Source organism: Somniosus microcephalus, chromosome 13 (assembly GCF_052327205.1).
Source record: "Somniosus microcephalus isolate GS21.2 chromosome 13, FLI_Smic_1.0, whole genome shotgun sequence".
Taxonomy (NCBI): Eukaryota; Metazoa; Chordata; class Chondrichthyes; order Squaliformes; family Somniosidae; genus Somniosus; species Somniosus microcephalus.
This window is the reverse complement of record NC_140999.1, coordinates 111592179-111618701: the sequence shown is the minus strand read 5'-3', so window position 1 is coordinate 111618701 and position 26523 is coordinate 111592179. Positions and strand designations below refer to the sequence as shown.

At 50.8% G+C, this 26523-nt stretch overlaps 1 protein-coding gene across 1 annotated transcript in view; it reads right to left on the bottom strand.

The window, feature by feature from the left end:
• The window catches only part of LOC147108552 (tumor necrosis factor receptor superfamily member 5-like), a 61379-nt gene that overhangs the window by 13674 nt on the left and 21182 nt on the right, over nt 1–26523 (bottom strand). Inside the window, exons 2-6 of the mRNA XM_086005234.1 lie at nt 25887–25971; nt 23606–23731; nt 17958–18104; nt 17703–17799; nt 2721–2773 (exon numbers count right to left, since the gene is read on the bottom strand). Coding sequence (XP_085861360.1) covers nt 2721–2773; nt 17703–17799; nt 17958–18104; nt 23606–23731; nt 25887–25971 — 508 coding nt within the window. The remainder of the gene's footprint in view (nt 1–2720; nt 2774–17702; nt 17800–17957; nt 18105–23605; nt 23732–25886; nt 25972–26523) is intronic.

Below are 26523 nucleotides of genomic sequence, written 5' to 3'. Positions count from 1 at the left end.
TATATGAGGCACGAGTTGGCTAGGATGGATTGGGGAACATTACTTAAAGCGTTGACGGTAGATAGGCAATGGCAAACATTTAAAGATCACATGGATGAACTACAGAATTTGTTCATCCCTACTTGGCATAAAAATAAAACAAAAAAGGTGACTCAACCATGGCTAACAAGGGAAATTAGGGATAGCATAAGATCCAAGGAGATGACACATAATTTGGTCAGAAAAAGCAGCAAACCTGAGGATTGGGAGCAGTTTAGGATTCAGCAAAGGAGGACAAAGGGATTAATTAAGAGGGGGAAAATAGATTATGAGAATAAGCTTGCAGGGAACATAAAAACTGACTGTAAAAGCTTCTATAGATATGTGAAGAGAAAAAGATTGGTGAAGTCAAGCGTAGGTCCCTTGCAGTCAGAATCAGGGGAATTTATAATGGGGAGCAAAGAAATGGCAGACCAATTAAATACATACAGGAAACTTTGTGCTATCCGGCACCGACGGGACCGAGCTGTTGCCGTTCCCTCAAAACTGCCGGACACACCAGCGTTAATGTTGAAGCATACGGAGCTTTTCCTCTCCGTATCTGACAACAAACACTGTTGCTTAGCAACAGCTTCTAAACAGTCGGCCCGTACCTTGGAAGCATCTCTGTAGCTTAGCAACAGCTTCAGAGAGACTTTCCAGAGCCTGACTGTTGAAAAAAAAGCCACGAGAAGAAAAAAAACCTAACAAAACGGCTCCTGATTTTTGCCGGTGGCTCGAGCTTGCCGGACACTTAGCCTCCGGATAACACAAAGTTTCCTGTACTTTGGTTCTGTCTTCACAAAGGAGGACACAAATAACCTCCCAGAGATGTCGGGGAACATAGGGTCTAATGAGAGGGAGGAATTGAATGAAATCAGTATTTGTAGGGAAATAGCGTTAGGGAAATTGACGGGATTGAAGGCCGATAAATCCCCAGGGCCTGATAATCTACATCCTAGAGTACTTAAGGAAGTGGCCCTAGAAATAGTAGATGCATTGCTGGTCATCTTCCAAAATTCGAGAGACTCTGGAACAGTTCCCATGGATTGGAGGGTAGCTAATGTAACCCCACTATTTAAAAAAAGTGGTAGAGAAAAAACAGGGAATTACAGACCGGTAAGCCTGACATCAGTAGTGGGGAAAATGCTAGAGTCCATTATAAAAGATGTAATAGCTGAGCACTTGGAAAACAGTGACAGGATCAGACAAAGTCAACATGGATTTACAAAAGGTAAATCATGCTTGACTAATCTACTGGAATTTTTTGAGGATGTAACTGGTAGAATAAATAAGGAAGAACCAGTGGATGTGGTGTATTTGGACTTTCAGAAGGCTTTCGATAAGGTCCCGCATAAGAGATTAGCGTGTAAAGTTAAAGCACATGGGACTAGGGGTAAGGTACTGTCTTGGATAGAGAACTGGTTGGCAGACAGGAAACAAAGAGTTGGAATAAACGGGTCTTTTTCCGAGTGGCAGGCAGTGACTAGTGGGGTACCGCAGGGATCGGCGCTAGGACCCCAGCTATGCACAATATATATAAATGATCTAGATAAGGGAACTAGATGTAATATCTCCAAGTTTGCAGACGACACAAAGCTGGGTGGGCGTGTGTGCTGTGAGGAGGATGCAGAGAAACTCCAGTACGATTTGGACAAGTTGGGTGATTGGGCAGATGCATGGCAAATGCAGTATAATGTGGATAAATGCGAGGTTATCCACTTCGGTGGCAAAAACAGGAAGACAGATTATTATCTGAATGGCAATAGATTGGGAAAAGGGGAAGTGCAACAAGACCTGGGTGTCCTTATGCACCAGTCGCTGAAGGTAAGCATGCAGGTGCAGCAGGCGGTTAAGAAGGCAAATGGTATGTTGGCCTTCATAGCGAGAGGATTTGAGTACAGGAACAAGGAAGTCTTGCTGCAGTTGTACAGGGCCTTGGTGAGACCACACCTTGAGTATTATGTGCAGTTTTGGTCGCCTTATCTGAGGAAGGATGTTCTTGCCATGGAGAGAGTGCAGCAAAGAGTCACCAGACTGATACCTGGGATGGCAGGAATGACGTATGAGGAGATATTGGGTCGATTAGGCTTATATTTGCTAGAGTTTAGAAGAATGAGAGGGGATTTCATTTAAACTTTAAAAATTCTAACAGGACTAGACAGACTAGATGCAGGAAGGATGTTCCCAATGGCGGGGGAATCCAGAACCAGGGGTCACAGTCTAAGGATAAGGGGTAAGCCATTTAGGACTGAGATGAGGAGGAATTTCTTCACCCAGAGAGTGGTGAACCTGTGGAATTCTCTGCCAAATAGGGCAGTTGAGGCCAATTCATTAAATATATTCAAGAAGGAGTTGGATATATTTCTTGAGGCTAAAGGGATCCAGGGATATGGAGAGAAGGCAGGGACCGGGTACTGAATTTGGATGATCAGCCATGATTTCATTAAATGGTGGAGCGGGCTCGAGGGGCCGAATGGCCTACTCCTGCTCCTATCTTCTATGTTTCTATGGCACGGGTGAGGTACCAGAATAAAATTGGGGGCTGGGGGGTGGGAGAAAATAAAACGGAGAAGTATGGTGCCAGATTACCACCAGTTTCAGAATCAGTGACAGAGTGGTCCAAATAATCAATTTTACCCTAAACAAGCACTGGTCCCTGTCAAGTTGGTGATCTCCTGCAGGGAGCTTGTGGTACTTACATTTCACATCAGTTGTTGAGTTGCCTGGCTTGAGCTCTCCTTGTGACCCACAGCTGAAAGCAAAGAGGGAGGGATCATCCGAGCACAAGTACCAAGGACAGTGTATAATCAGGACTCCCAGTTACAGGCAGACACCTTTCACTTACTTCGATCATTGATCCTGATTTTCTGCAGGGTCTATACATATGAAAAAGCTTGGCTTTTTAATGTATATTTTTGATCAGTAGAGAGATACGGATGAGATACAGCCCATCCTGGCTCATCCATCCTGATTCTACATCATTCAGCACCAACATCCAGTTGTTTCCTAAATAATTCCAGGGTGTTCACCTCCACTACCCTGCCCAAAAGTCCACTTCACATGTTGCTCACTCTTTGTGTAAAGGAGAGCTCCCTGACATCAGTCCCAAAAGTGCCTTTCACTAGTTTGAACCTGCTCCCCGCCATTGTCCTACTGAGACTGTCACTGTTTCACTTGATGTTGTGTTCCAGATTTACCCTTTTCATACCATTTATCATTTTAAACACCTATGAGGTGCCTACTTCGTTGCCTCCTTTTGAGGCTGAAAAGTCCTCTGATCCTAGGATTGAGTTTTGTGGCTTTTCTGAGTGCCACCACCAGAGCTCTTGGTGGAAACTTATGTCTTGGTGGAAACATCTCCCGTGACCTCTACCAACTAGAAGGACAAGGGCAGCGGGCACATGGGACCACCTTCACCTCTAAGTTCCCTCCAAGTCACACACCATCATATATATCACCATTCCTTCATCGCCGCTGGGTCAAAATCCTGGAACTCCCTCCCTAATAGCGCTGTGGGAGTACCTTCACCACGGACGGCAGCGGTTCAAGAAGGCGGCTCACCGCCACCTTTTCAAGGGCAATTAATGATAGGCAATAAATACCATCCTTGCCAGCGATGCTAGGGGGTTAAAGAGACAGTTGCTGGAGGAGAAAAAAAAGCCAGAGGTTATCTTTGCTCTCCAGAATGATCTTGGAGTAGTGAGCGGTTTCGGCAGAGGAGAGTGAGGCCCGATACTGTTTGATGTAGTCTAGCCAGACCTGGTGGTGGACGGCTAAATCAGTTTTGCAGCAGAAGCGCTCAAATCTGCGTCCCTTGGATTTGAGGGAGTGAAGGTGGGGCCATACTAGGGAGAACGACCGGATTGGAAGAGAGTAAATGTATTGTTGGGGACAAGGGCATCAAATGTGGAAATGAGGGAGTGGTTGAGCAGATCGACAGCTGCATTGGTACCATGGTGAAAGAATGGCCAGAGGCTTCATAGAATCATAGACAGTTACAGCACGAAAGAAGGCCATTTCGGCCCATCGTGTCCGCGCTGGCCAACAAAGAGCTATCCAGCCTAATCCCACTTCCCAGCTCTAGGTCCGTAGCCCTGCAGGTTAGAGCATCCCAAGTGCACATCCAAGTACTTTTTAAATGTGGTTAGGGTTCCTGCCTCTACCACTCTTTCAGGCAGTGAGTTCCAGACCCCCACAACCCTCTGAGTGAAGAAATTTCCCCTCAAATTCCCTCTAAACCTTCCACCAATTACTTTAAATCTGAGCCCCCTGGTTTTTGACCCCTCTGCTAGGGGAAATAGGTCCTTTCTGTCCACTTTACCTATGCCCCTCATAATTTGATACACCTCAATACACCTCAGCCTCCTCTGTTCCAAGGAAAACAGACCCAGCCTATCCAGTCTTTCCTCATAGCTAAGATTCTCTACTCCTGGCAACATCCTTGTAACTCTCCTCTGTACCCTCTCTAGTGCAATCACATCTTTCCTGCAATGTGGTGACCAGAACTGAACGTAGTACTCTAGCTGAGGCCTAACTAGTGTTTTATACAGTTGAAGCATAACCCCCCCCCCCGCTCTTATATTCTATGCCACGGCTAATAAAGGCAAGCATTCCGTATGCCTTCTTAACCACCTTATCTGCCTGGCCTGCTACCTTCAGGGGTCTGTGGACATGCACTCCAAGGTCCCTTTGTTCTGCTACACTACTCAGTGTCCTACCATTTAATATGTATTCCCTTTCCTTGTTAGCCCTCCCCAAATGCATTACCTCACACTTATTCGGATTGAATTCCATTGGCCACTGTTCTGCCCACCTGACCAATTTATTGATATCTTCCTGCAGTCTACAGCTTCCTTCTTCAGTATCAACCACACAGACGATTTTAGTATCATCTGCAAACTTCTTAATCATACCCCCTATATTCAAGTCTAGATCATTGATATATACCACAAAAAGCAAGGGACCTAGTACTGAGCCCTGCGGAACCCCACTGGAAATAGCCTTCCAGTCACAAAAACACCCATCAACCATTACCCTCTGCTTCCTGTCTCCGAGTCAATTTTGAATCCAACTTGACACTTTGCCCTGGATCCCATGGGCTTTTAACTTCATGTGGAACCTTATCAAAAGCCTTGCTAAAGTCCATATAAACTGCATCAAACGCACTACCCTCATCTACCCTCGTTACCTCCTCAAAAAATTCAATCAAGTTTGTCAAAGACGACCTTCCCATAGCAAATCCATGTTGACTGTCCTTGATTATTCTGTCTCTTTCTAAATGAAGATTTATCCTGTCCTTCAGAATTCTTTCCAATAATTTACCCACCACCGAGGTTAGGCTGACTGGCCTGTAATTACTCGGTCTATCCTTTTCTCCCTTTTTAAACAAGGGTACCACATTAGCAGTCCTCCAGTCCTCCAGCACCACACCTGAAGCCAGAGAGGATTGAAAAATGATGGTCAGGGCCTCTGCTATTTCCTCTTTTGCTTCGCTTAACAGCCTGGGATACATTTCATCTGGGCCTGGGGATTTATCCACTTTTAAAGCTGCTAAACCCCTTAATACTTCCTCTCTCACTATGTTTATTTCATCTAATATTTCACACTCCTTCCCCCGATAATAATGTCTGCTTCGCCCCTTGCCTTTGTGAAAACAGACGCAAAGTATTCATTAAGAACCCTACTGACGTCTCCCGCCTCCACAGATTACCCTCATGATCTCTAATATGCCCTACCCTTTCTTTAATTATCCTCTTACTCTTAATATATTTATAAAACATCTTTGGGTTTTCCTTGATTTTACTTGCCAAGAATTTTTCATGCTCTCTCTTTGCTTTCCTAATATCCTTTTTAATTGCACCCCTGCACTTTCTGTACCCTCTAAAGATTCTGCAGTATTTAGCCCTTGGTATTTTCTTTATCCTACCCTGTATGTCCCTAGACATCCAGGGGGCTCTAGATTTGTTAGTCCTACCTTTTTTCTTTAAGGGCACATATTTGGTCTGAACCCTCCGGATCTCCTCCTTGAATGCCTCCCACTGCTCTGACACTGATTTACCTTCAAGTAGCTGTTTCCAGTCCACTATGGTTAAATCCCCTCTGAGCTTAGCAAAATTTGCTTTTCCCCAATTTTGAATTTTTATTCCTGGTCTATCCTTGTCCTTTTCCAGAACTACCTTAAATCTAACAGAATTATGGTCACTAGCACCAAAATGCTCCCCCACTGCCTTCTACCTGCCCAGCTTCATTCCATATAACTAAGTCCAGAACCACCCCCTCCCTTGTTGGGCTTGCTACATACTGGCTAAAAAAGTTCTCCTGGATGCATTTTAGGAATTCCACACCCTCTATACCCTTCACACTAATTTTAACATTCAAGGAAATAATGCATAATTTGCAACAAACATATATTCCTCTAGGGCATAAAAACCCAAAAGGAAAAGTGATCCAACCATGGCTAACAAAAGAAATTAAAGCTAGTATTAAGCCAAAGGAGGAAGCTTATAAATTTGCCAGAAAAAGCAGTCAGCCTGAGGATTGGGATATTTTTAGAAATCAGCAAAGGGGGACCAAGAAATTGATAAAGGGAAAATGGAATATGAGCACAAACTAGCGAAAAATATAAAAACGGATTGTAAAAGTTTCTACAGGTATGTGAAAAGGAAAAGACTGGCGAAGGTAAATGTAGGTCTTTTACAGTCAGAGATGGGAGAATTTATAAGGGGGAATGAGGAAATGGCAGAGAAATTAAATACTTTGTTTCTGTCTTCACGGAGGAAGACACAAAAAACCTCCCAGAAATATGAGAAAACCAAGGGTGTGGCGAGAATGAGGAACTTAAAGAAATTATTATTAATAAAAAAACAGTACTAGCAAAATTAATGGGACTAAAAGTCGATAAATCCCAAGGACTGGATGACCTACATCCTAGAATTTTGAAAGAGGTGGCCATTGGGATAGTGGACACATTGGTTGTCATCTTCCAAAATTCTATAGATTCTGGAACGGTTCCTGCAGATTGGAGGGTAGCAAATGTAACCCCGCTATTTAAGAAAGGAGGGAGAGAGAAAATGAGGAACTACAGACCTGTTAGCCTCACATCTGTAGTTGGGAAAATGCTGGAATCTATTATAAAGGGTGCAATAACTGGGCACTTAGAAACTAATAGTAAGATTCTTTGAGGATGTAACTAGCGGAGTAGACAAAGGGGAACCGGTAGATGTGGTGTATTTGGATTTTCAGAAGGTCTTCGATAAGGTCCCACACAAGAGGTTGGTGAACAAAATTAGGGCACATGGAATTGGGGGTAATATACTAGCATGGATTGAGAATTGGTTAACAGACAGGAAACAAAGAGTAGGGATAAACGGGTCTTTTTCAGGATGGCAGGCTGTGACTAGTGGGGTACCGCAAGGATCGGTGCTTGGGCCCCAGCTATTCACAATCTATATCAATGATTTGGATGAGGGGACTAAATGTAACATTTCCAAATTTGCTGATGACACAAAGCTAGGTGGCAGTGTCAGTTGCAAAGAGGATGTGAAGAGGCTTCAAGGGGATCTCGACAGGCTGAACATGGCAGATGGATTATAATGAGTCACTGAAAGTGAATGTGCAGGTGCAGCAAGCTATTAGGAAGGCAAATGGTATGCTGGCCTTCATTACAAGAGGATTTGAGTACAGGAGTAAAGAAGTCTTACTCCAATTATATAGGACCTTGGTGAGACCACACCTGGAGTACTGTGTACAATTTTGGTCTCCTTACCTAAGGAAGGATATACTTGCCATAGAGGGAGTGCAACGAAGGTTCACGAGATTGATTCCTGGGATGGCAGGACTGTCGTATGAGAAGAGGTTGAGTAAACCAGGCCTGTATTCTCTTGAATTCAGAAAAATGAGAGGGGATCTCATTGAAGCATACAAAATTATTACAGGACTTGATAGGGTGGATGCTGGGAGAATGTTTCCCTTGGCTGGGGAGTCTAGAGCCAAGGGCCACAGCCTCAGGATAAAGGGTAGGCCATTCAGGACTGAGATGAGATGAAATTTCTTCACACAGAGGGTGGTGAATCTTTGGAATTCTCTACCCCAGAGGGCTGTGGAGGCTCAGTCATTGGGTATATTCAAAACAGAAGTCGATAGATTTCTGACTAGTAAGGGCATCAAGGGATATGGCAATAGGGCCGGTGAATGGAGGTGAGGCAGAAGATCAGCCATGATCTCATTGAATAGCGGAGCAGGCTCGAAGGGCCGAATGGCCTACTCCTGCTCCTATTTCTTATGTTCTTACCCCAGTTAATATTGGGGTAGTTGAAATCCCCTATTACTGCCCTGTAGTTTTTGCACTTCTCAGAAATTTGTCTACATATTTGTTCTTCTATCTCCCTCTCACTGTTTGGGGGTCTGTAGTACGCTCCCAGCAGTGTGATTGCCCCTTTTTTATTTTTCAATTCCACCCATATGGCCTCGTTTGATGATCCCTCCAACATATCATCCCTCCTCACAGCTGTAATAGTTTCTTTAATCAATACCGTGACCCCCCTCCCTTTTACCTCCCTCTCTATCCCGTCTGAAAATCCTGTAACCAGGAATGTTGAGCTGCCATACCTGCCCCTCTTTCAGCCATGTCTCTGTAATAGCTACAATAGTCCCAAGTATCTACCTGTGCCCTCAGCTCATCTGCCTTGTTCGCTATACTCCTTGTATTGAAGTATATACCATTTAGTACAGGCAAACCTCCTTGTTGACTACTATCTAGCCCTTGATTCCTCTGTCCTTCCAATTTACTTTCTACGTTTTTGTTTGCCAATTCCAGTTTTTCTTCCCTCCCTATTGACTCTATACTTAGGTTCCTATTCCCCTGCCAAGCTAGTTTAAACCCTCCCCAACAGCACTAGCAAACCCTTCCGCGAGGATATTGGTCCCATTCCCATTGAGGTGCAACCTGTCTGGCTTGTAGAGGTCCCACATCCCCCATATCACTATTGCTCTCCCTCTCCTCTTCCCCCCCTGCCTGTGCAGCTGAGCCTTCCATGGTGCTGCGGACTTGGCTCTGACTGCACTCCCCAGAGGAACCATCGCCCTCACCAGTACTCAGCACCGAATACTGGTTGGTCAGCAAGATGGGCTCAGAGGACTCCTGCACTACCTGCCTGGTCCTCCTCTTCTGTCTGACAGTCACCCATTCCCTCTCTGCCTGCACACTCTTAAGCTGCGGGGTGACCACCTCCCAAAACATGCTATCCATGTAGCTCTCAGCCTCGCGGATGCACAGCAGTGACTGCAGCCACCGCTGAAGCTCCGTAACCCGGTGCTCGAGCTGCTGTAGCTGGCGACACTTCCCTCACATGTGATCGTCCAGACCACAGGAGGTGTCCAGGACTTCCCACATGGCACAGGGTGTGAACTGCCCTGCCATACCTCTAATTAACAGACTATTTACTAACCTAGCTGGAATAAACTTAAACTGTAAGAAAGCCAAGTAGAAACACTTACCAGATACTCACCAATCAGCTCCCTCTTTTTGAACGTTTAGTTTTTAATCCCAGCTCTTAATTTAAACCAATGCCCAAGATAAAGAGAGAAATATTGACCAACCAATCACTTCCCTGCTTTCCTGTGACGTCACTCCTTTTTGTTGTCAGGTCCGCTGCCTCCGCTCTCGGGCCTCGCTCTTTATATCCTCAGGCTCAGCTTGGCAGTTTGAAACTCCGCCCGTTTTTACCCGCAGCTCCTGACCCCGCCCATTTAACCCGCAGCTCCAGACTCCGTCCATTTAACCTGCAGCTCCAGACTCCGTCCATTTAACCTGCAGCTCCAGACTCCGTCCATTTAACCTGCGGATCCTGACTCCGCCCATTTAACCCAGGGCTCCCGACTTCACTCATTTAGCCCACTACTCCAAATTCCGCCCATTTAACCCGCGGCTCCAGACTCCGCCCATTTAATCCGCGGCTCCAGACTCCGCCCATTTAACCTGCGACTCCTGACTCCGCCCATTTCACCTGCGGCTCCTGACTCCGCCCATTTAACCTGCGGCTCCTGACTCCGCCCATTTAACCCGCGGCTCCTGACTCCGCCCATTTAACCCGCGGCTCCTGACTCCGCCCATTTAACCCAGGGCTCCAGACTCCGCCCATTTAACCCGCGGCTCCGGACTCCGTCCATTTAATCTGCGACTCCCAACTCCGCCCATTTAACCCAGGGCTCCTGACTCCGCCCATTTAACCTGCGACTCCTGACTCCGCCCATTTAACCTGCGGCTCCAGACTCCGCCCATTTAACCTGTGGCTCCTGACTCCGCCCATTTAACCCGCGGCTCCAGACTCCACCCATTTAATCCGCGGCTCCAGACTCTGCCCATTTAACCCGCGGCTCCAGACTCCGCCCATTTAACCCGCAGCTCCTGACTGCGCCCATTTAACCCAGGGCTCCTGACTCCGCCCATTTAACACGCGGCTCCAGACTCCGCCCATTTAACCCGCGGCTCCAGACTCCGCCCATTTAACCTGCGGCTCCTGACTCCGCCCATTTAACCCGCGGCTCCAGACTCCGCCCATTTAACCCGCGGCTCCTCACTCCGCCCATTTAACCCAGGGCTCCTGACTCCGCCCATTTAACCCGCGGCTCCAGACTCCGCCCATTTAACCCAGGGCTCCTGACTCCGCCCATTTAACCCACGTCTCCTGGCTCCGCCCATTTGAACCGCGGCTCCCGGCTCCGCCCATTTGACCCACTGCTCCCGACTCCACCCATTTAACCCAGGGCTCCTGACTCCGCCCATTTAACCCACATCTCCTGGCTCCGCCCATTTGACACGCGGCTCCCGACTCCGCCCATTTAACCCGCGGCTCCAGACTCCGCCCATTTAACCCGCGGCTCCAGACTCCGCCCATTAACCCGCGGCTCCAGATTCCGCCCACTTGACCCGCGGCTCCCGACTCCGCCCATTTAACCCACTACTCCCGACTCCGCCCATTTAACCTGCGGCTCCTGACTCCGCGCATTTAACCTGCGGCTCCTGACTCCGCCCCTTTAACCTGCGACTCCTGACTCCGCCCATTTAACCTGCGGCTCCAGACTCCGCCCATTTAACCTGCGGCTCCTGACTCCGCCCATTTAACCCGCGGCTCCAGACTTTGCCTATTTAACCTGCGGCTCCTGACTCCGCCCATTTAACCTGCGTCTCCTGACTCCGTCCATTTAACCTGCAGCTCCTGACTCCGGCCATTTAACCCGCGGCTCCAGACTCCGCCCATTTAACCCGCGGCTCCTGACTCCGCCCATTTAACCTGCGTCTCCTGACTCCGCCCATTTAACCCACGGCTCCTGACTCCGCCCATTTAACCCGCGTCTCCTGACTCCGCCCATTTAACCCGCGGCTCCAGACTCCGCCCATTTAACCCGCGGCTCCAGACCCCGCCCATTTAACCCGCGGCTCCTGACTCCGCCCATTTAACCTGCATCTCCTGACTCCGCCCATTTAACCTGCGGCTCCTGACTCCGCCCATTTAACCCGCAGCTCCAGACTCCGCCCATTTAACCCAGGGCTCCAGACTCCAACCATTTAACCTGCGGCTCCTGATTCCGCCCATTTAACCTGCGGCTCCTGACTCCGCCCATTTAACCCGCGGCTCCAGACTCCGCCCATTTAACCCGCGGCTCCAGACTCCACCCATTTAACCCGCGGCTCCAGACTCCGCCCATTTAACCCGCGGCTCCACACTTCGCCCATTCAACCCACTACTCCCGACACCGCCCACTTGACCCGCAGCTCCCGACTCCGCCCATTTAACCCACTACTCCTGACTCCGCCCATTTAACCCACTACTCCCGACTCCGCCCATTTAACCCGCGGCTCCTGACTCCGCCCATTTAACCCAGGGCTCCTGACTCCGCCCATTTCACCCACATCTCCTGGCTCCGCCCATTCAACCCCCTACTCCCGACTCCGCCCACTTGACCCGCGGCTCCAGACTCCGCCCATTTAACCCACTACTCCCGACTCCGCCCGTTTAACCCAGGGCTCCTGACTCCGCCCATTTAACCCAGGGCTCCCGACTTCACCCATTTAACCCACTACTCCAAACTCCGCCCATTTAACCCGCGGCTCCAGACTCCGCCCATTTATCCCGCGGCTCCAGACTCCGCCCATTTAACCTGCGACTCCTGACTCCGCCCATTTCACCTGCGGCGCCTGACTCCGCCCATTTAACCTGCGGCTCCTGACTCCGCCCATTTAACCCGCGGCTCCTGACTCCGCCCATTTAACCTGCGGCTCCTGACTCCGCCCATTTAACCCAGGGCTCCAGACTCCGCCCATTTAACCCGCGGCTCCGGGCTCCTTCCATTTCATCTGCGACTCCCGACTCCGCCCATTTAACCCAGGGCTCCTGACTCCGCCCATTTAACCTGCGTCTCCTGACTCCGTCCATTTAACCTGCAGCTCCTGACTCCGGCCATTTAACCCGCGGCTCCAGACTCCGCCCATTTAACCCGCGGCTCCTGACTCCGCCCATTTAACCTGCGTCTCCTGACTCCGCCCATTTAACCCGTGGCTCCTGACTCCGCCCATTTAACCCGCGTCTCCTGACTCCGCCCATTTAACCCGCGGCTCCAGACTCCGCCCATTTAACCCGCGGCTCCAGACTCCGCCCATTTAACCCGCGGCTCCTGACTCCGCCCATTTAACCTGCATCTCCTGACTCCGCCCATTTAACCTGCGGCTCCTGACTCCGCCCATTTAACCCGCGGCTCCAGACTCCGCCCATTTAACCCAGGGCTCCAGACTCCAACCATTTAACCTGCGGCTCCTGATTCCGCCCATTTAACCTGCGGCTCCTGACTCCGCCCATTTAACCCGCGGCTCCAGACTCCGCCCATTTAACCCGCGGCTCCAGACTCCACCCATTTAACCCGCGGCTCCAGACTCCGCCCATTTAACCCGCGGCTCCAGACTTCGCCCATTCAACCCACTACTCCCGACACCGCCCACTTGACCCGCAGCTCCCGACTCCGCCCATTTAACCCACTACTCCTGACTCCGCCCATTTAACCCACTACTCCCGACTCCGCCCATTTAACCCGCGGCTCCTGACTCCGCCCATTTAACCCAGGGCTCCTGACTCCGCCCATTTCACCCACATCTCCTGGCTCCGCCCATTCAACCCCCTACTCCCGACTCCGCCCACTTGACCCGCGGCTCCAGACTCCGCCCATTTAACCCACTACTCCCGACTCCGCCCGTTTAACCCAGGGCTCCTGACTCCGCCCATTTAACCCAGGGCTCCCGACTTCACCCATTTAGCCCACTACTCCAAACTCCGCCCATTTAACCCGCGGCTCCAGACTCCGCCCATTTATCCCGCGGCTCCAGACTCCGCCCATTTAACCTGCGACTCCTGACTCCGCCCATTTCACCTGCGGCGCCTGACTCCGCCCATTTAACCTGCGGCTCCTGACTCCGCCCATTTCACCTGCGGCTCCTGACTCCGCCCATTTAACCTGCGGCTCCTGACTCCGCCCATTTAACCCGCGGCTCCTGACTCCGCCCATTTAACCCGCGGCTCCTGACTCCGCCCATTTAACCCAGGGCTCCAGACTCCGCCCATTTAACCCGCGGCTCCGGACTCCGTCCATTTAATCTGCGACTCCCAACTCCGCCCATTTAACCCAGGGCTCCTGACTCCGCCCATTTAACCTGCGACTCCTGACTCCGCCCATTTAACCTGCGGCTCCAGACTCCGCCCATTTAACCTGTGGCTCCTGACTCCGCCCATTTAACCCGCGGCTCCAGACTCCACCCATTTAATCCGCGGCTCCAGACTCTGCCCATTTAACCCGCGGCTCCAGACTCCGCCCATTTAACCCGCAGCTCCTGACTGCGCCCATTTAACCCAGGGCTCCTGACTCCGCCCATTTAACACGCGGCTCCAGACTCCGCCCATTTAACCCGCGGCTCCAGACTCCGCCCATTTAACCTGCGGCTCCTGACTCCGCCCATTTAACCCGCGGCTCCAGACTCCGCCCATTTAACCCGCGGCTCCTCACTCCGCCCATTTAACCCAGGGCTCCTGACTCCGCCCATTTAACCCGCGGCTCCAGACTCCGCCCATTTAACCCAGGGCTCCTGACTCCGCCCATTTAACCCACGTCTCCTGGCTCCGCCCATTTGAACCGCGGCTCCCGGCTCCGCCCATTTGACCCACTGCTCCCGACTCCACCCATTTAACCCAGGGCTCCTGACTCCGCCCATTTAACCCACATCTCCTGGCTCCGCCCATTTGACACGCGGCTCCCGACTCCGCCCATTTAACCCGCGGCTCCAGACTCCGCCCATTTAACCCGCGGCTCCAGACTCCGCCCATTAACCCGCGGCTCCAGATTCCGCCCACTTGACCCGCGGCTCCCGACTCCGCCCATTTAACCCACTACTCCCGACTCCGCCCATTTAACCTGCGGCTCCTGACTCCGCGCATTTAACCTGCGGCTCCTGACTCCGCCCCTTTAACCTGCGACTCCTGACTCCGCCCATTTAACCTGCGGCTCCAGACTCCGCCCATTTAACCTGCGGCTCCTGACTCCGCCCATTTAACCCGCGGCTCCAGACTTTGCCTATTTAACCTGCGGCTCCTGACTCCGCCCATTTAACCTGCGTCTCCTGACTCCGTCCATTTAACCTGCAGCTCCTGACTCCGGCCATTTAACCCGCGGCTCCAGACTCCGCCCATTTAACCCGCGGCTCCTGACTCCGCCCATTTAACCTGCGTCTCCTGACTCCGCCCATTTAACCCACGGCTCCTGACTCCGCCCATTTAACCCGCGTCTCCTGACTCCGCCCATTTAACCCGCGGCTCCAGACTCCGCCCATTTAACCCGCGGCTCCAGACCCCGCCCATTTAACCCGCGGCTCCTGACTCCGCCCATTTAACCTGCATCTCCTGACTCCGCCCATTTAACCTGCGGCTCCTGACTCCGCCCATTTAACCCGCAGCTCCAGACTCCGCCCATTTAACCCAGGGCTCCAGACTCCAACCATTTAACCTGCGGCTCCTGATTCCGCCCATTTAACCTGCGGCTCCTGACTCCGCCCATTTAACCCGCGGCTCCAGACTCCGCCCATTTAACCCGCGGCTCCAGACTCCACCCATTTAACCCGCGGCTCCAGACTCCGCCCATTTAACCCGCGGCTCCACACTTCGCCCATTCAACCCACTACTCCCGACACCGCCCACTTGACCCGCAGCTCCCGACTCCGCCCATTTAACCCACTACTCCTGACTCCGCCCATTTAACCCACTACTCCCGACTCCGCCCATTTAACCCGCGGCTCCTGACTCCGCCCATTTAACCCAGGGCTCCTGACTCCGCCCATTTCACCCACATCTCCTGGCTCCGCCCATTCAACCCCCTACTCCCGACTCCGCCCACTTGACCCGCGGCTCCAGACTCCGCCCATTTAACCCACTACTCCCGACTCCGCCCGTTTAACCCAGGGCTCCTGACTCCGCCCATTTAACCCAGGGCTCCCGACTTCACCCATTTAACCCACTACTCCAAACTCCGCCCATTTAACCCGCGGCTCCAGACTCCGCCCATTTATCCCGCGGCTCCAGACTCCGCCCATTTAACCTGCGACTCCTGACTCCGCCCATTTCACCTGCGGCGCCTGACTCCGCCCATTTAACCTGCGGCTCCTGACTCCGCCCATTTAACCCGCGGCTCCTGACTCCGCCCATTTAACCTGCGGCTCCTGACTCCGCCCATTTAACCCAGGGCTCCAGACTCCGCCCATTTAACCCGCGGCTCCGGGCTCCTTCCATTTCATCTGCGACTCCCGACTCCGCCCATTTAACCCAGGGCTCCTGACTCCGCCCATTTAACCTGCGTCTCCTGACTCCGTCCATTTAACCTGCAGCTCCTGACTCCGGCCATTTAACCCGCGGCTCCAGACTCCGCCCATTTAACCCGCGGCTCCTGACTCCGCCCATTTAACCTGCGTCTCCTGACTCCGCCCATTTAACCCGTGGCTCCTGACTCCGCCCATTTAACCCGCGTCTCCTGACTCCGCCCATTTAACCCGCGGCTCCAGACTCCGCCCATTTAACCCGCGGCTCCAGACTCCGCCCATTTAACCCGCGGCTCCTGACTCCGCCCATTTAACCTGCATCTCCTGACTCCGCCCATTTAACCTGCGGCTCCTGACTCCGCCCATTTAACCCGCGGCTCCAGACTCCGCCCATTTAACCCAGGGCTCCAGACTCCAACCATTTAACCTGCGGCTCCTGATTCCGCCCATTTAACCTGCGGCTCCTGACTCCGCCCATTTAACCCGCGGCTCCAGACTCCGCCCATTTAACCCGCGGCTCCAGACTCCACCCATTTAACCCGCGGCTCCAGACTCCGCCCATTTAACCCGCGGCTCCAGACTTCGCCCATTCAACCCACTACTCCCGACACCGCCCACTTGACCCGCAGCTCCCGACTCCGCCCATTTAACCCACTACTCCTGACTCCGCCCATTTAACCCACTACTCCCGACTCCGCCCATTTAACCCGCGGCTCCTGACTCCGCCCATTTAACCCAGGGCTCCTGACTCCGCCCATTTCACCCACATCTCCTGGCTCCGCCCATTCAACCCCCTACTCCCGACTCCGCCCACTTGACCCGCGGCTCCAGACTCCGCCCATTTAACCCACTACTCCCGACTCCGCCCGTTTAACCCAGGGCTCCTGACTCCGCCCATTTAACCCAGGGCTCCCGACTTCACCCATTTAGCCCACTACTCCAAACTCCGCCCATTTAACCCGCGGCTCCAGACTCCGCCCATTTATCCCGCGGCTCCAGACTCCGCCCATTTAACCTGCGACTCCTGACTCCGCCCATTTCACCTGCGGCGCCTGACTCCGCCCATTTAACCTGCGGCTCCTGACTCCGCCCATTTAACCCGCGGCTCCTGACTCCGCCCATTTAACCTGCGGCTCCTGACTCCGCCCAGTTAACCCAGGGCTCCAGACTCCGCCCATTTAACCCGCGGCTCCGGGCTCCGTCCATTTCATCTGCGACTCCCGACTCCGCCCATTTAACCCAGGGCTCCTGACTCCGCCCATTTAACCTGCGACTCCTGACTCCGCCCATTTAACCCATGGCTCCTGACTCCGCCCATTTAACCTGCGGCTCCTGACTCCGCCCTTTTAACCCGCGGCTCCTGATGCCGCTCATTTAACCCGCGGCTCCAGACTCCGCCCATTTAACCCGCGGCTCCAGACTCCGCCCATTTAACCCGCGGCTCCTGACTCCGCCCATTTAACCCAGGGCTCCTGACTCCGCCCATTTAACCCACGTCTCCTGGCTCCACCCATTTGACCCGCGGCTCCCGACTCCGCCCATTTAACTCACTACTCCTGACTCCGCCCATTTAACCCACTACTCCTGACTCCGCCCATTTAACCCACTACTCCTGACTCTGCCCATTTGACCCGCGGCTCCCGACTCCGCTTATTTAACCTGGGTTACTGACTCACTCCAGTTAACCTGGGTTACTGACTCTCTCCATTTAACCTGGGTTACTGACTCACTCCAGTTAACCTGGGTGACTGACTCTCTCCATTTAACCTGGGTTACTGATTCTCTCCATTTAACCTGGGTTACTGATTCTCTCCATTTAACCTGGGGTACTTACTTTTTCCATTTCCTACAGTCCTCTACAGATGATGAGACATTTGAGTAATAACCACTTTTACATTCCTTACACACTGTGTTCCTGAGTTTGCGATCCGCTGGAAAAGAAACCATATTAACAGTTCAGTAAATGACAATTATTACCCACAGAAATAAGATCCTAAATATCCATCTAAATATTTTACTTTTTAAATAAGTTTTATGAATCAGCCAAGTATAATAATTGTTTAAATTCAATGTGGGTTAATGGATTTACCTGGAATAACTACTCCAGATCCAGGCTCACAACCCATGTCCTCCACACATATCTCACAGTCCTTATTGATGCAGTGTTTTCCTATCGCACATAAACACACAGCATTGTGCATGGTGTTACCAGGAGACATGGTCACAAATCCTCCATCTGAAGATATTAAAAAGCACAGTTAAGACTTGCTCCTCAGTGCAAAGTCCTATTAGTGACGTTGACAGAGCTGTCTACCTGTGACAGTGACAGAGCTGTGTACCTGTGACAGTGACAGAGCTTCCAGTGACAGAGCAGTGTTTTTTATTCATTGATGGGATGTGGGCATCGCTGGCTAGGCCTGCATTTAGTGCCCATCCCTAATTGCCCTTGAGAAGATGGTGGTGAGCCGCCTTCTTGAACCGCTGCAGTCCATATGGTGTAGGTACACCCACAATGCTGCTAGGAAGGGAGTTCCAGGATTTTGGCCCAGCGACAGTGAAGGAACGGCAATACAGGTCCAAGTCAGGATGGTGTGTGGCTTGGAGGGGAACTTGTAGGTGGTGATGTTCCCATGCGTCTGTTGCCCTTGTCCTTCTAAGTGGTAGAGGTCGCGGGTTTGGAAGGTGCTGTTGAAGGAGCTTTGGCGAGTTGCTGCAGTGCATCTTGTAGATGGTACACACTGCAGCCACAGTGCGCCAGTGGTGGAGGGAGTGAATGCTGAAGGTGGTGGATGGAGTGCCAATCAAGTGGGCTGCTTTATCCTGAATGTTGTCGAGCTTCTTGAGTGTTGTTGGAGCTGCACTCATCCAGGCAAGTGGAGAGTATTCCATCACACTGCTGACTTGTGCCTTGTAGATGGTGGAAAGGCTTTGGGGAGTCAGGAGGTGAGACACTCCCGGCAGAATTCCTAGCCTCTGGCCTGCTCTTGTAGCCACAGTATTTATATGGCTGGTCCAGTTCAGTTTCTGGTCAATGGTAACCCCCAGGATGTTGATAGTGGGGGATTCAGCGATGGTAATGCCATTGAATGTCAAGGGGAGATGGTTAGAGTCTCGCTTGTTGGAGATGGTCATTGCCTGGCACTTGTGTGGTGCGAATGTTACTTGCCACTTGTCAGCCCAAGTCTGAATGTTGTCCAGGTCTTGCTGCATATGGACACGGACTGCGTCAGTATCTGACGAGTCTCGAATGGTGCTGAACAGTGTGCAATCATCAGCGAACATCCCCACTTCTGACCTTATGATGGAGGGAAGGTCATTGATGAAACAGCTGAAGATGGTTGGGCCTAGGACACTGCCCTGAGGAACTCCTGCAGTGATGTCATGTGATTGAGATGAATGACCTCCAACAACCACAGCCAACTTCCTTTGTGCTAGGTATGATTCCAACCAATGGAGAGTTTTCCCCTTGATTCCCATTGACTTCAGTTTTGCTACGGCTCCTTGATGCCACACTCGATCAAATGCTGCCTTGATGTCAAGGGCAGTCACTCTCACCTCACCTCTTGAGTTCAGCTCTTTTGTCCATGTTTGGACCAAGGCTGTAATGAGGTCAGGAGCTGAGTGGCCCTGGCGGAACCCAAACTGGGCGTCAGTTAGCAGGTTATTGCTGAGTAAGTGCCGCTTGATAGCACTGTCGACGACACCTTCCATCACTTTGCTGATGATTGAGAGTAGACTGATGGGACGGTAATTGGCCGGGTCGGATTTGTCCTGCTTTTTGTAGACAGGACATACTTGGGCAATTTTCCACATTGCTGGGTAGATGCCAGTGTTGTAGCTGTACTGGAACAGCTCGGCTAGGGGCGCAGCTAGTTCTGGAGCACAAGTCTTCAGTACTATTGCCGGAATGTTGTCAGGGCCCATAGCCTTTGCAGTATCCAGTGTCTTCAGCCGTTTCTTGACATCACGTGGAGTGAATTGAATGGGCTGAAGACTGGCATCTGTGATGCTGGGGACCTCAGGAGGAGACCGAGATGGATCATCCACTCGGCACTTCTGGCTGAAGATAGTTGCAAATGCTTCAGCCTTGTCTTTTGCACTCACGTGCTGGGCTCCACCATCATTGAGGATGGGGATATTTTTGGAGCCTCCTCCTCCTGTTAACTGTTTAATTGTCCACCACCACTCACGACTGGATGTGGCAGGACTGCAGAGCTTTGATTTGATCCGATGGTTGTGAGATCGCTTAGCTCTGTCTATCGCATGTTGCTTCCGTTGTTTGGCATGCAAGTAGTCCTGTGTTGTAGCCTCACCAGGTTGACACCTCATTTTTCGGTATGCCTGGTGCTGTTCCCGGCATGCTCTCCTGCACTCTTCGTTAAACCAAGGTTGATCTCCCGGCTTGATGGTAATGGTAGAGTGAGGGATATGCCGGGCCATGAGGTTACAGATTGTGGTTGAATACAATTCTGCTGCTGCTGATGGCCCACAGCGCCTCATAGATGCCCAGTTTTGAGTTGCCAGATCTGTTCGAATTAGCAGGAGGTTTCCTTGCCCATGTTTGACTTGATGCCATGAGACCTCATGGGGTCCTGAGTCAATGTTGAGGACTCCCAGGGCTACTCCCTCCCGACTGTATACCACGGTGCCACCACCTCTGGTGGGTCTGTCCTGCCGGTGGGACAGGACATACCCAGGGATGGTGGTGGTGGTGTCTGGGACATTGGTTGTAAGGTATGATTCGGTAATTATGACTATGGCAGGCTGTTGCTTGACTAGTCTTTGGGACAGCTCACCCAATGTTGGTAAGGAGGACTTTGCAGGGTCGACAGGGCTGGGTTTGCCGTTGTCGTTTCCGGTGCCGAGGTCGATGCCGGGTGGTCCGTCCGGTTTTATTCTTATTGTATTTCGTAGCGGTTGCTTACAACTGAGTGGCTTGCTAGGCCTTTTCAGAGGGCATTGTCAACCACATTGCTGTGGGTCTGGAGTCACATGTAGGCCAGACCAGGTAAGGACGGCAGATTTCCTTCCCTAAAGGACATTAGTGAACCAGATGGGTTTTTGCAACAATCAACAATGGTATCATGGTCGCCATTACTAAGACTAACATTTAATTCCAGAATTAAATTGAATTGAATTTAAATTCAACCAGCTGCCGTGGTGGGATTTGAACCCATATCCTCAGACCAGTAACAGAGCTGTGACAGTGACAGAGCTGTGTACCTGTGACAGTTACAGAGCTGTGTACCTGTGACAGTGACAGAGCTGTGACAGTGACAGAGCTGTGTACCTGTGACATTGACAGAGCTGTGTACCTGTGACAGTGACAGAGCTGTGACAGTAACCGAGCAGTGTACCTGTGAGAGTGACAGAACTGTGTACCTGTGACAGTGACAGAGCTGTGTACCTGTGACAGTGACAGAGCTGTGACAGTGACAGAGCTGTGTACCTGTGACAGTGACAGAGCTGTGTACCTGTGACAGTGACAGAGCTGTGACAGTGACAGAGCTGTGTACCTGTGACATTGACAGAGCTGTGTACCTGTGACAGTGACAGAGCTGTGTACCTGTGACAGTGACAGAGCTGTGTACCTGTGACAGTGACAGAGCTGTGTACCTCTGACAGTGACAGAGCTGTGTCAGTGTCAGTGACAGAGCTGTGTACCTGTGACAGTGACAGAGCTGTGACAGTGTCAGGGCTGTGTACCTGTGACAGTGACAGGGTTGTGTACCTGTGAGAATGACAGAGCTGTGACAGTGTCAGGGCTGTGTACCTGTGACAGTGACAGGGTTGTGTACCTGTGAGAGTGACAGAGCTGTGTACCTGTGACAGTGACAGGGCTGTGACAGTGACAGAGCTGTGTACCTGTGACAGTGACAGAGCTGTGTACCTGTGACAGTGACAGAGCTGTGTACCTCTGACAGTGACAGAGCTGTGTCAGTGTCAGTGACAGAGCTGTGTACCTGTGACAGTGACAGAGCTGTGACAGTGTCAGGGCTGTGTACCTGTGACAGTGACAGGGTTGTGTACCTGTGAGAATGACAGAGCTGTGACAGTGTCAGGGCTGTGTACCTGTGACAGTGACAGGGTTGTGTACCTGTGAGAGTGACAGAGCTGTGTACCTGTGACAGTGACAGGGCTGTGACAGTGATAGAGCTGTGTACCTGTGACAGAGACAGAGCTGTGACAGTGACAGAGCTGTGTACCTGTGACAGTGACAGGGCTGTGACAGTGACAGGGCTGTGATAGTGACAGGGTTGTGTACCTGTGACAGTGACAGAGCTGTGACAGTGACAGAACTGTGTACCTGTAGCAGTGACAGAGCTGTGTACCTGTGACAGTGACAGGTGTACCTGGGACAGTGACAGGGCTGTGACAGTGACAGAACTGTGTACCTGTGACAGTGACAGAGCTGTGTACCTGTGACAGTGACAGGTGTACCTGGGACAGTGACAGGGCTGTGACAGTGACAGAACTGTGTACCTGTGACAGTGACAGAGCTGTGTACCTGTGACAGGTGTACCTGTGATAGTGACAGGACTGTGACAGTGACAGAGCTATGTACCTGTGACAGTGACAGAGCTGTGTACCTGTGACAGTGACAGAGCTGTGACAGTGACAGAGCTGTGTACCTGTGACAGTGACAGAGCTGTGACAGTGACAGAGTTGTGTACCTCTGACAGTGACAGAGCTGTGTCAGTGTCAGTGACAGAGCTGTGTACCTGTGACAGTGACAGAGCTGTGACAGTGTCAGGGCTGTGTACCTGTGACAGTGACAGGGTTGTGTACCTGTGAGAGTGACAGAGCTGCGACAGTGACAGAGCTGTGTACCTGTGACAGTGACAGGGCTGTGACAGTGATAGAGCTGTGTACCTGTGACAGTGACAGAGCTGTGACAGTGACAGAGCTGTGTACCTGTGACAGTGACAGAGTTGTGTACCTGTGACAGTGACAGGTGTACCTGTGACAGTGACAGGGCTGTGATAGTGACAGGGTTGTGTACCTGTGACAGTGACAGAGCTGTGACAGTGACAGAACTGTGTACCTGTGACAGTGACAGAGCTGTATACCTGTGACAGTGACAGAGCTGTGTACCTGTGACAGTGACAGGTGTACCTGTGACAGTGACAGGGCTGTGACAGTGACAGAGCTGTGTACCTGTGACAGTGACAGGGTTGTGACAGTGACAGAGCTGTGTACCTGTGACAGTGACAGAGCTGTGACAGTGACAGAGCTGTGTACCTGTGACAGTGACAGAGCTGTGACAGTGACAGAGCTGTGTACCTGTGACAGTAACAGAGCTGTGACAGTGACAGGGCTGTGGCAGTGACAGGGCTGTGGCAGTGACAGTGACAGAGCTGTGACAGTGACAGGGCTGTGACAGTGACAGTGACAGGGCTGTGACAAGTACTCCAGCTGGAAAAAATGGTCAATAATGTGTTTCGGTAGAGCTGCCTCTAGCCAGCTGCCTTTGGTTGGGCTTGACTCGCGAGATTGGCATCTAAAACCAAGTAGAGTAACATTCCTCATGCAATTAATAGCAGCACCAAGGGCAATGAGACCCATACAATAGGAAGTCATAAAACAAAATGCAACAATTTCTCATCAGCCCGTACAGCTCTCTCTGGCATCAGGAGAGGAGGCTTAATCTGCTGCGATATCACTTACATACATGACAGTAACACAACGCCAGAAATACATGCAACAGGAAACTAGGGAAAGCTGACGTGTACCTACTTGGATCACAGTACGTGTGCAGTTGACAGTGATCAATCAGGCTCCAGTCTGACTGATACTGACCCTCTACACAGGGGGGGCACTCAGTGTCTTGCTGTATTGTGCATTCATTGATCATATAGGAACCTGCAACATAAACACCACAAGTGCCAACTTATTGCACAGAGAATACAACTCCCAGACCTGGCTCCAATCCTGCACCTTTTCCACAGGCCTGCAGGGGATGTGAAAGCATCTGATACAGACAAATCTTTGATCATCCATATAAAAATAAACTTTCCACACTGGATCAAATTGCCGCAGAATTAATACCTCAGTGCCTTTAATCTAGGAAACATTCCAAGGCACGTTAAAGAGAAGAAAAAAAAAGTTAATAGGAACAGGTAAGGGATTGGATGCCATGCCATGGAAAGAAAGACTTGCATTTATATGGCGCCTTTCACAACCTCAGGACATCCCAAAACACTTTACAGCCAATTAAGCACTTTGGAAGTGTAGTCACTGGTATATTGTAGGAAACGCGGCAGTCAATTGCACACAGCAAGGTCCCACAAACAGCAAAGCCACCATGACCTGATAATCTGTTTTACTGATGTTGGTTATAAATATTGGCCAGAACACTGGGGAAAACTCCCCTGCTCTTCTTCAAAATAGTGCCATGGGATCTTTTACATCCACCTGAGAGAGAAGACTGGGCCTCGGTTTAATGTCACATCCAAAAGACAGCACCTCAGACAGTGTAGCACTCCCTCAGTACTGCACTAGAGTGTCAACTGAGAATTTGTGCTCAAGTCTCTGGTGTGGGACTATGAACCCACAACATTCTGACTCAGAGGTGAGAGTGATACCCACTGAGCCACGACTCAGATGGATGGAGATTAGGAGGGGTTACTGGAAGCTCGGTTGAAAAAAGATAGGCTTTGAGAAGATGTTTAAAGATGGAAAGAAGGGAGATGAGGAGATTAGAGAGAGATTTCCAGAGAGTAGGACCAAGGTGGCTGGCAACAATTCCACCAATTTGGAGCAAAGAGAGTGGAGGATGCCCAAAACGCCAGACCGGGAAGGGGAGGGGAAGAATCAGAGCTAAGCCTGGCAGTGCGTACACTTTCCGGTAGGCATTGCTGGTTAGCAATCAAGCACTGGAATCGTGGCCAACCTTCCCCTCCCAACCCCAGAAGAGGTCAACACCTCAACTGAGATCAACAAAAGTCAGCACAGGTCAGCACTCGACCTAGCAATGTAACCTGGGAAATTCCTGATCTGAATAGCTCAGCTCCTCACTCATCCAATTGCAGAGCCTAATCATTTTTTTTTAATGGGACCTATTCTCAGATTTTTCCCCCTTTCCCTCTCCTCTCCTGAAGGCGCTAAGCCCTTGCTGGGATATGATTATACAGGCACCGTCAGCCCTCTGGTACCTCAGCCAAATGTCTATTCGTCATGTAGAGATCTAGAGTCTAGGCCGTGACTAGCGACAGGCTAACTTACCGTGAAGATCATCACAGCTGAGCCCAGTCCTGTTCTCACTGAGCATTCACTAATCTCCCTGCACAATGGCTCCGATCGAGATTGGCAATCGAACGTGAATCTGTCCCCACTCTGTAGCTCTAAGCTTGGTGTCAACATGCTGTGCTCCTCAAGCTTCACTCTTACTTGGTAACCTGAACGCTCTGATTCGGATTCCACCCACCCAGATATCCAATATTCTACATATAAACCAACAAACCACTCAATTAGATTCCATCCTGCAACTCCCTCCCAAATATTCATTTTTCAACGTATAAACCATCTGAATGGCTTGGATACTATTCAAAGCCATTGATTTATGCTTTCCGCAAAAAATGGGTAGAATTGTGGAAATTGATTCCCAAAGCACTGATAAAATTTCGGAATGCCATTTCACAAAAACGGAAGTTGACATTTTCAGTCATAGGAACATTTGGAACAGGGGGAGGCCATTCAGCCCCTCGAGCCTGTTCTGCCATTCAATGAGATCATGGTTAATCTGCACCTCAACTCCATTTACCTGCCTTTGCTCCATATCTTTTGATACTCTTACCCAACAAAAATCTATTGATCTCAGTCTTGAAAGCTCCAATTGACCCAGCATCCACAGCCTTTTAAGGGACAGAATTCCAGCTTTCTAGTACCCTCTGTGTGAAGAAGTGCTTCCTGATTTCACTCCTGAATGGCCGAGCGTAAGTCAGTGGCCCGGCTCATACTCCAGCCTGCCGTTCACACCCAGGAATCCATTATTCTCTATTATTACTTCTATACTTACCTGGTGGGCATTTGGCACAGCAGCGGGAAAACTTTAAGTACTGCGTGACATCGTTGCATTTGATGGCGGACTCACAGTGGTACAGCTGGAAGAGAAAGGCAGACACTGAATAACAATTCATGCCATTGCATTTCACTGCACTGCTCACTCTAGGGTTGCCAACCCTCCAGGATTGGCCTGGAGTCTCCAGGAATTAATCACCAAGATACTGCTGCAAGCAAACCCGGGAGAAAAATCTTAGGGGCAGTAAAGAAAATTGTACGTTGCTCTCATTTTCTTTAAGCACTTTCATGAATTAGTTGTGGAAATATTGGGGATTGGAAAATTGGCTGTTTGACTGACAGTCAAGTGTCTTACAATCGATCAACAAAGGCCTGAATCTTAACTCCCGAAAACGGGTGGGTTGGAGTCGGCTCAGAGTTTAAAATGCAAAAAATCTGGAACAGGATCCCAACCTGCCTTATTTAAATATTATAAAGCACTTACCTTCTTGATCCGGCGGCTCCCGTCTCCATTTAGCTGCCAGGTTTCCGGAGCCCTGGGAAACCTGGCCGGCAGCAGTTAAACCAGCTCCCAACTGCACTGTGGTAGCCTGATCTAAAAAGATTATAATCTTTTCATTCGTAAAAATGTTGCA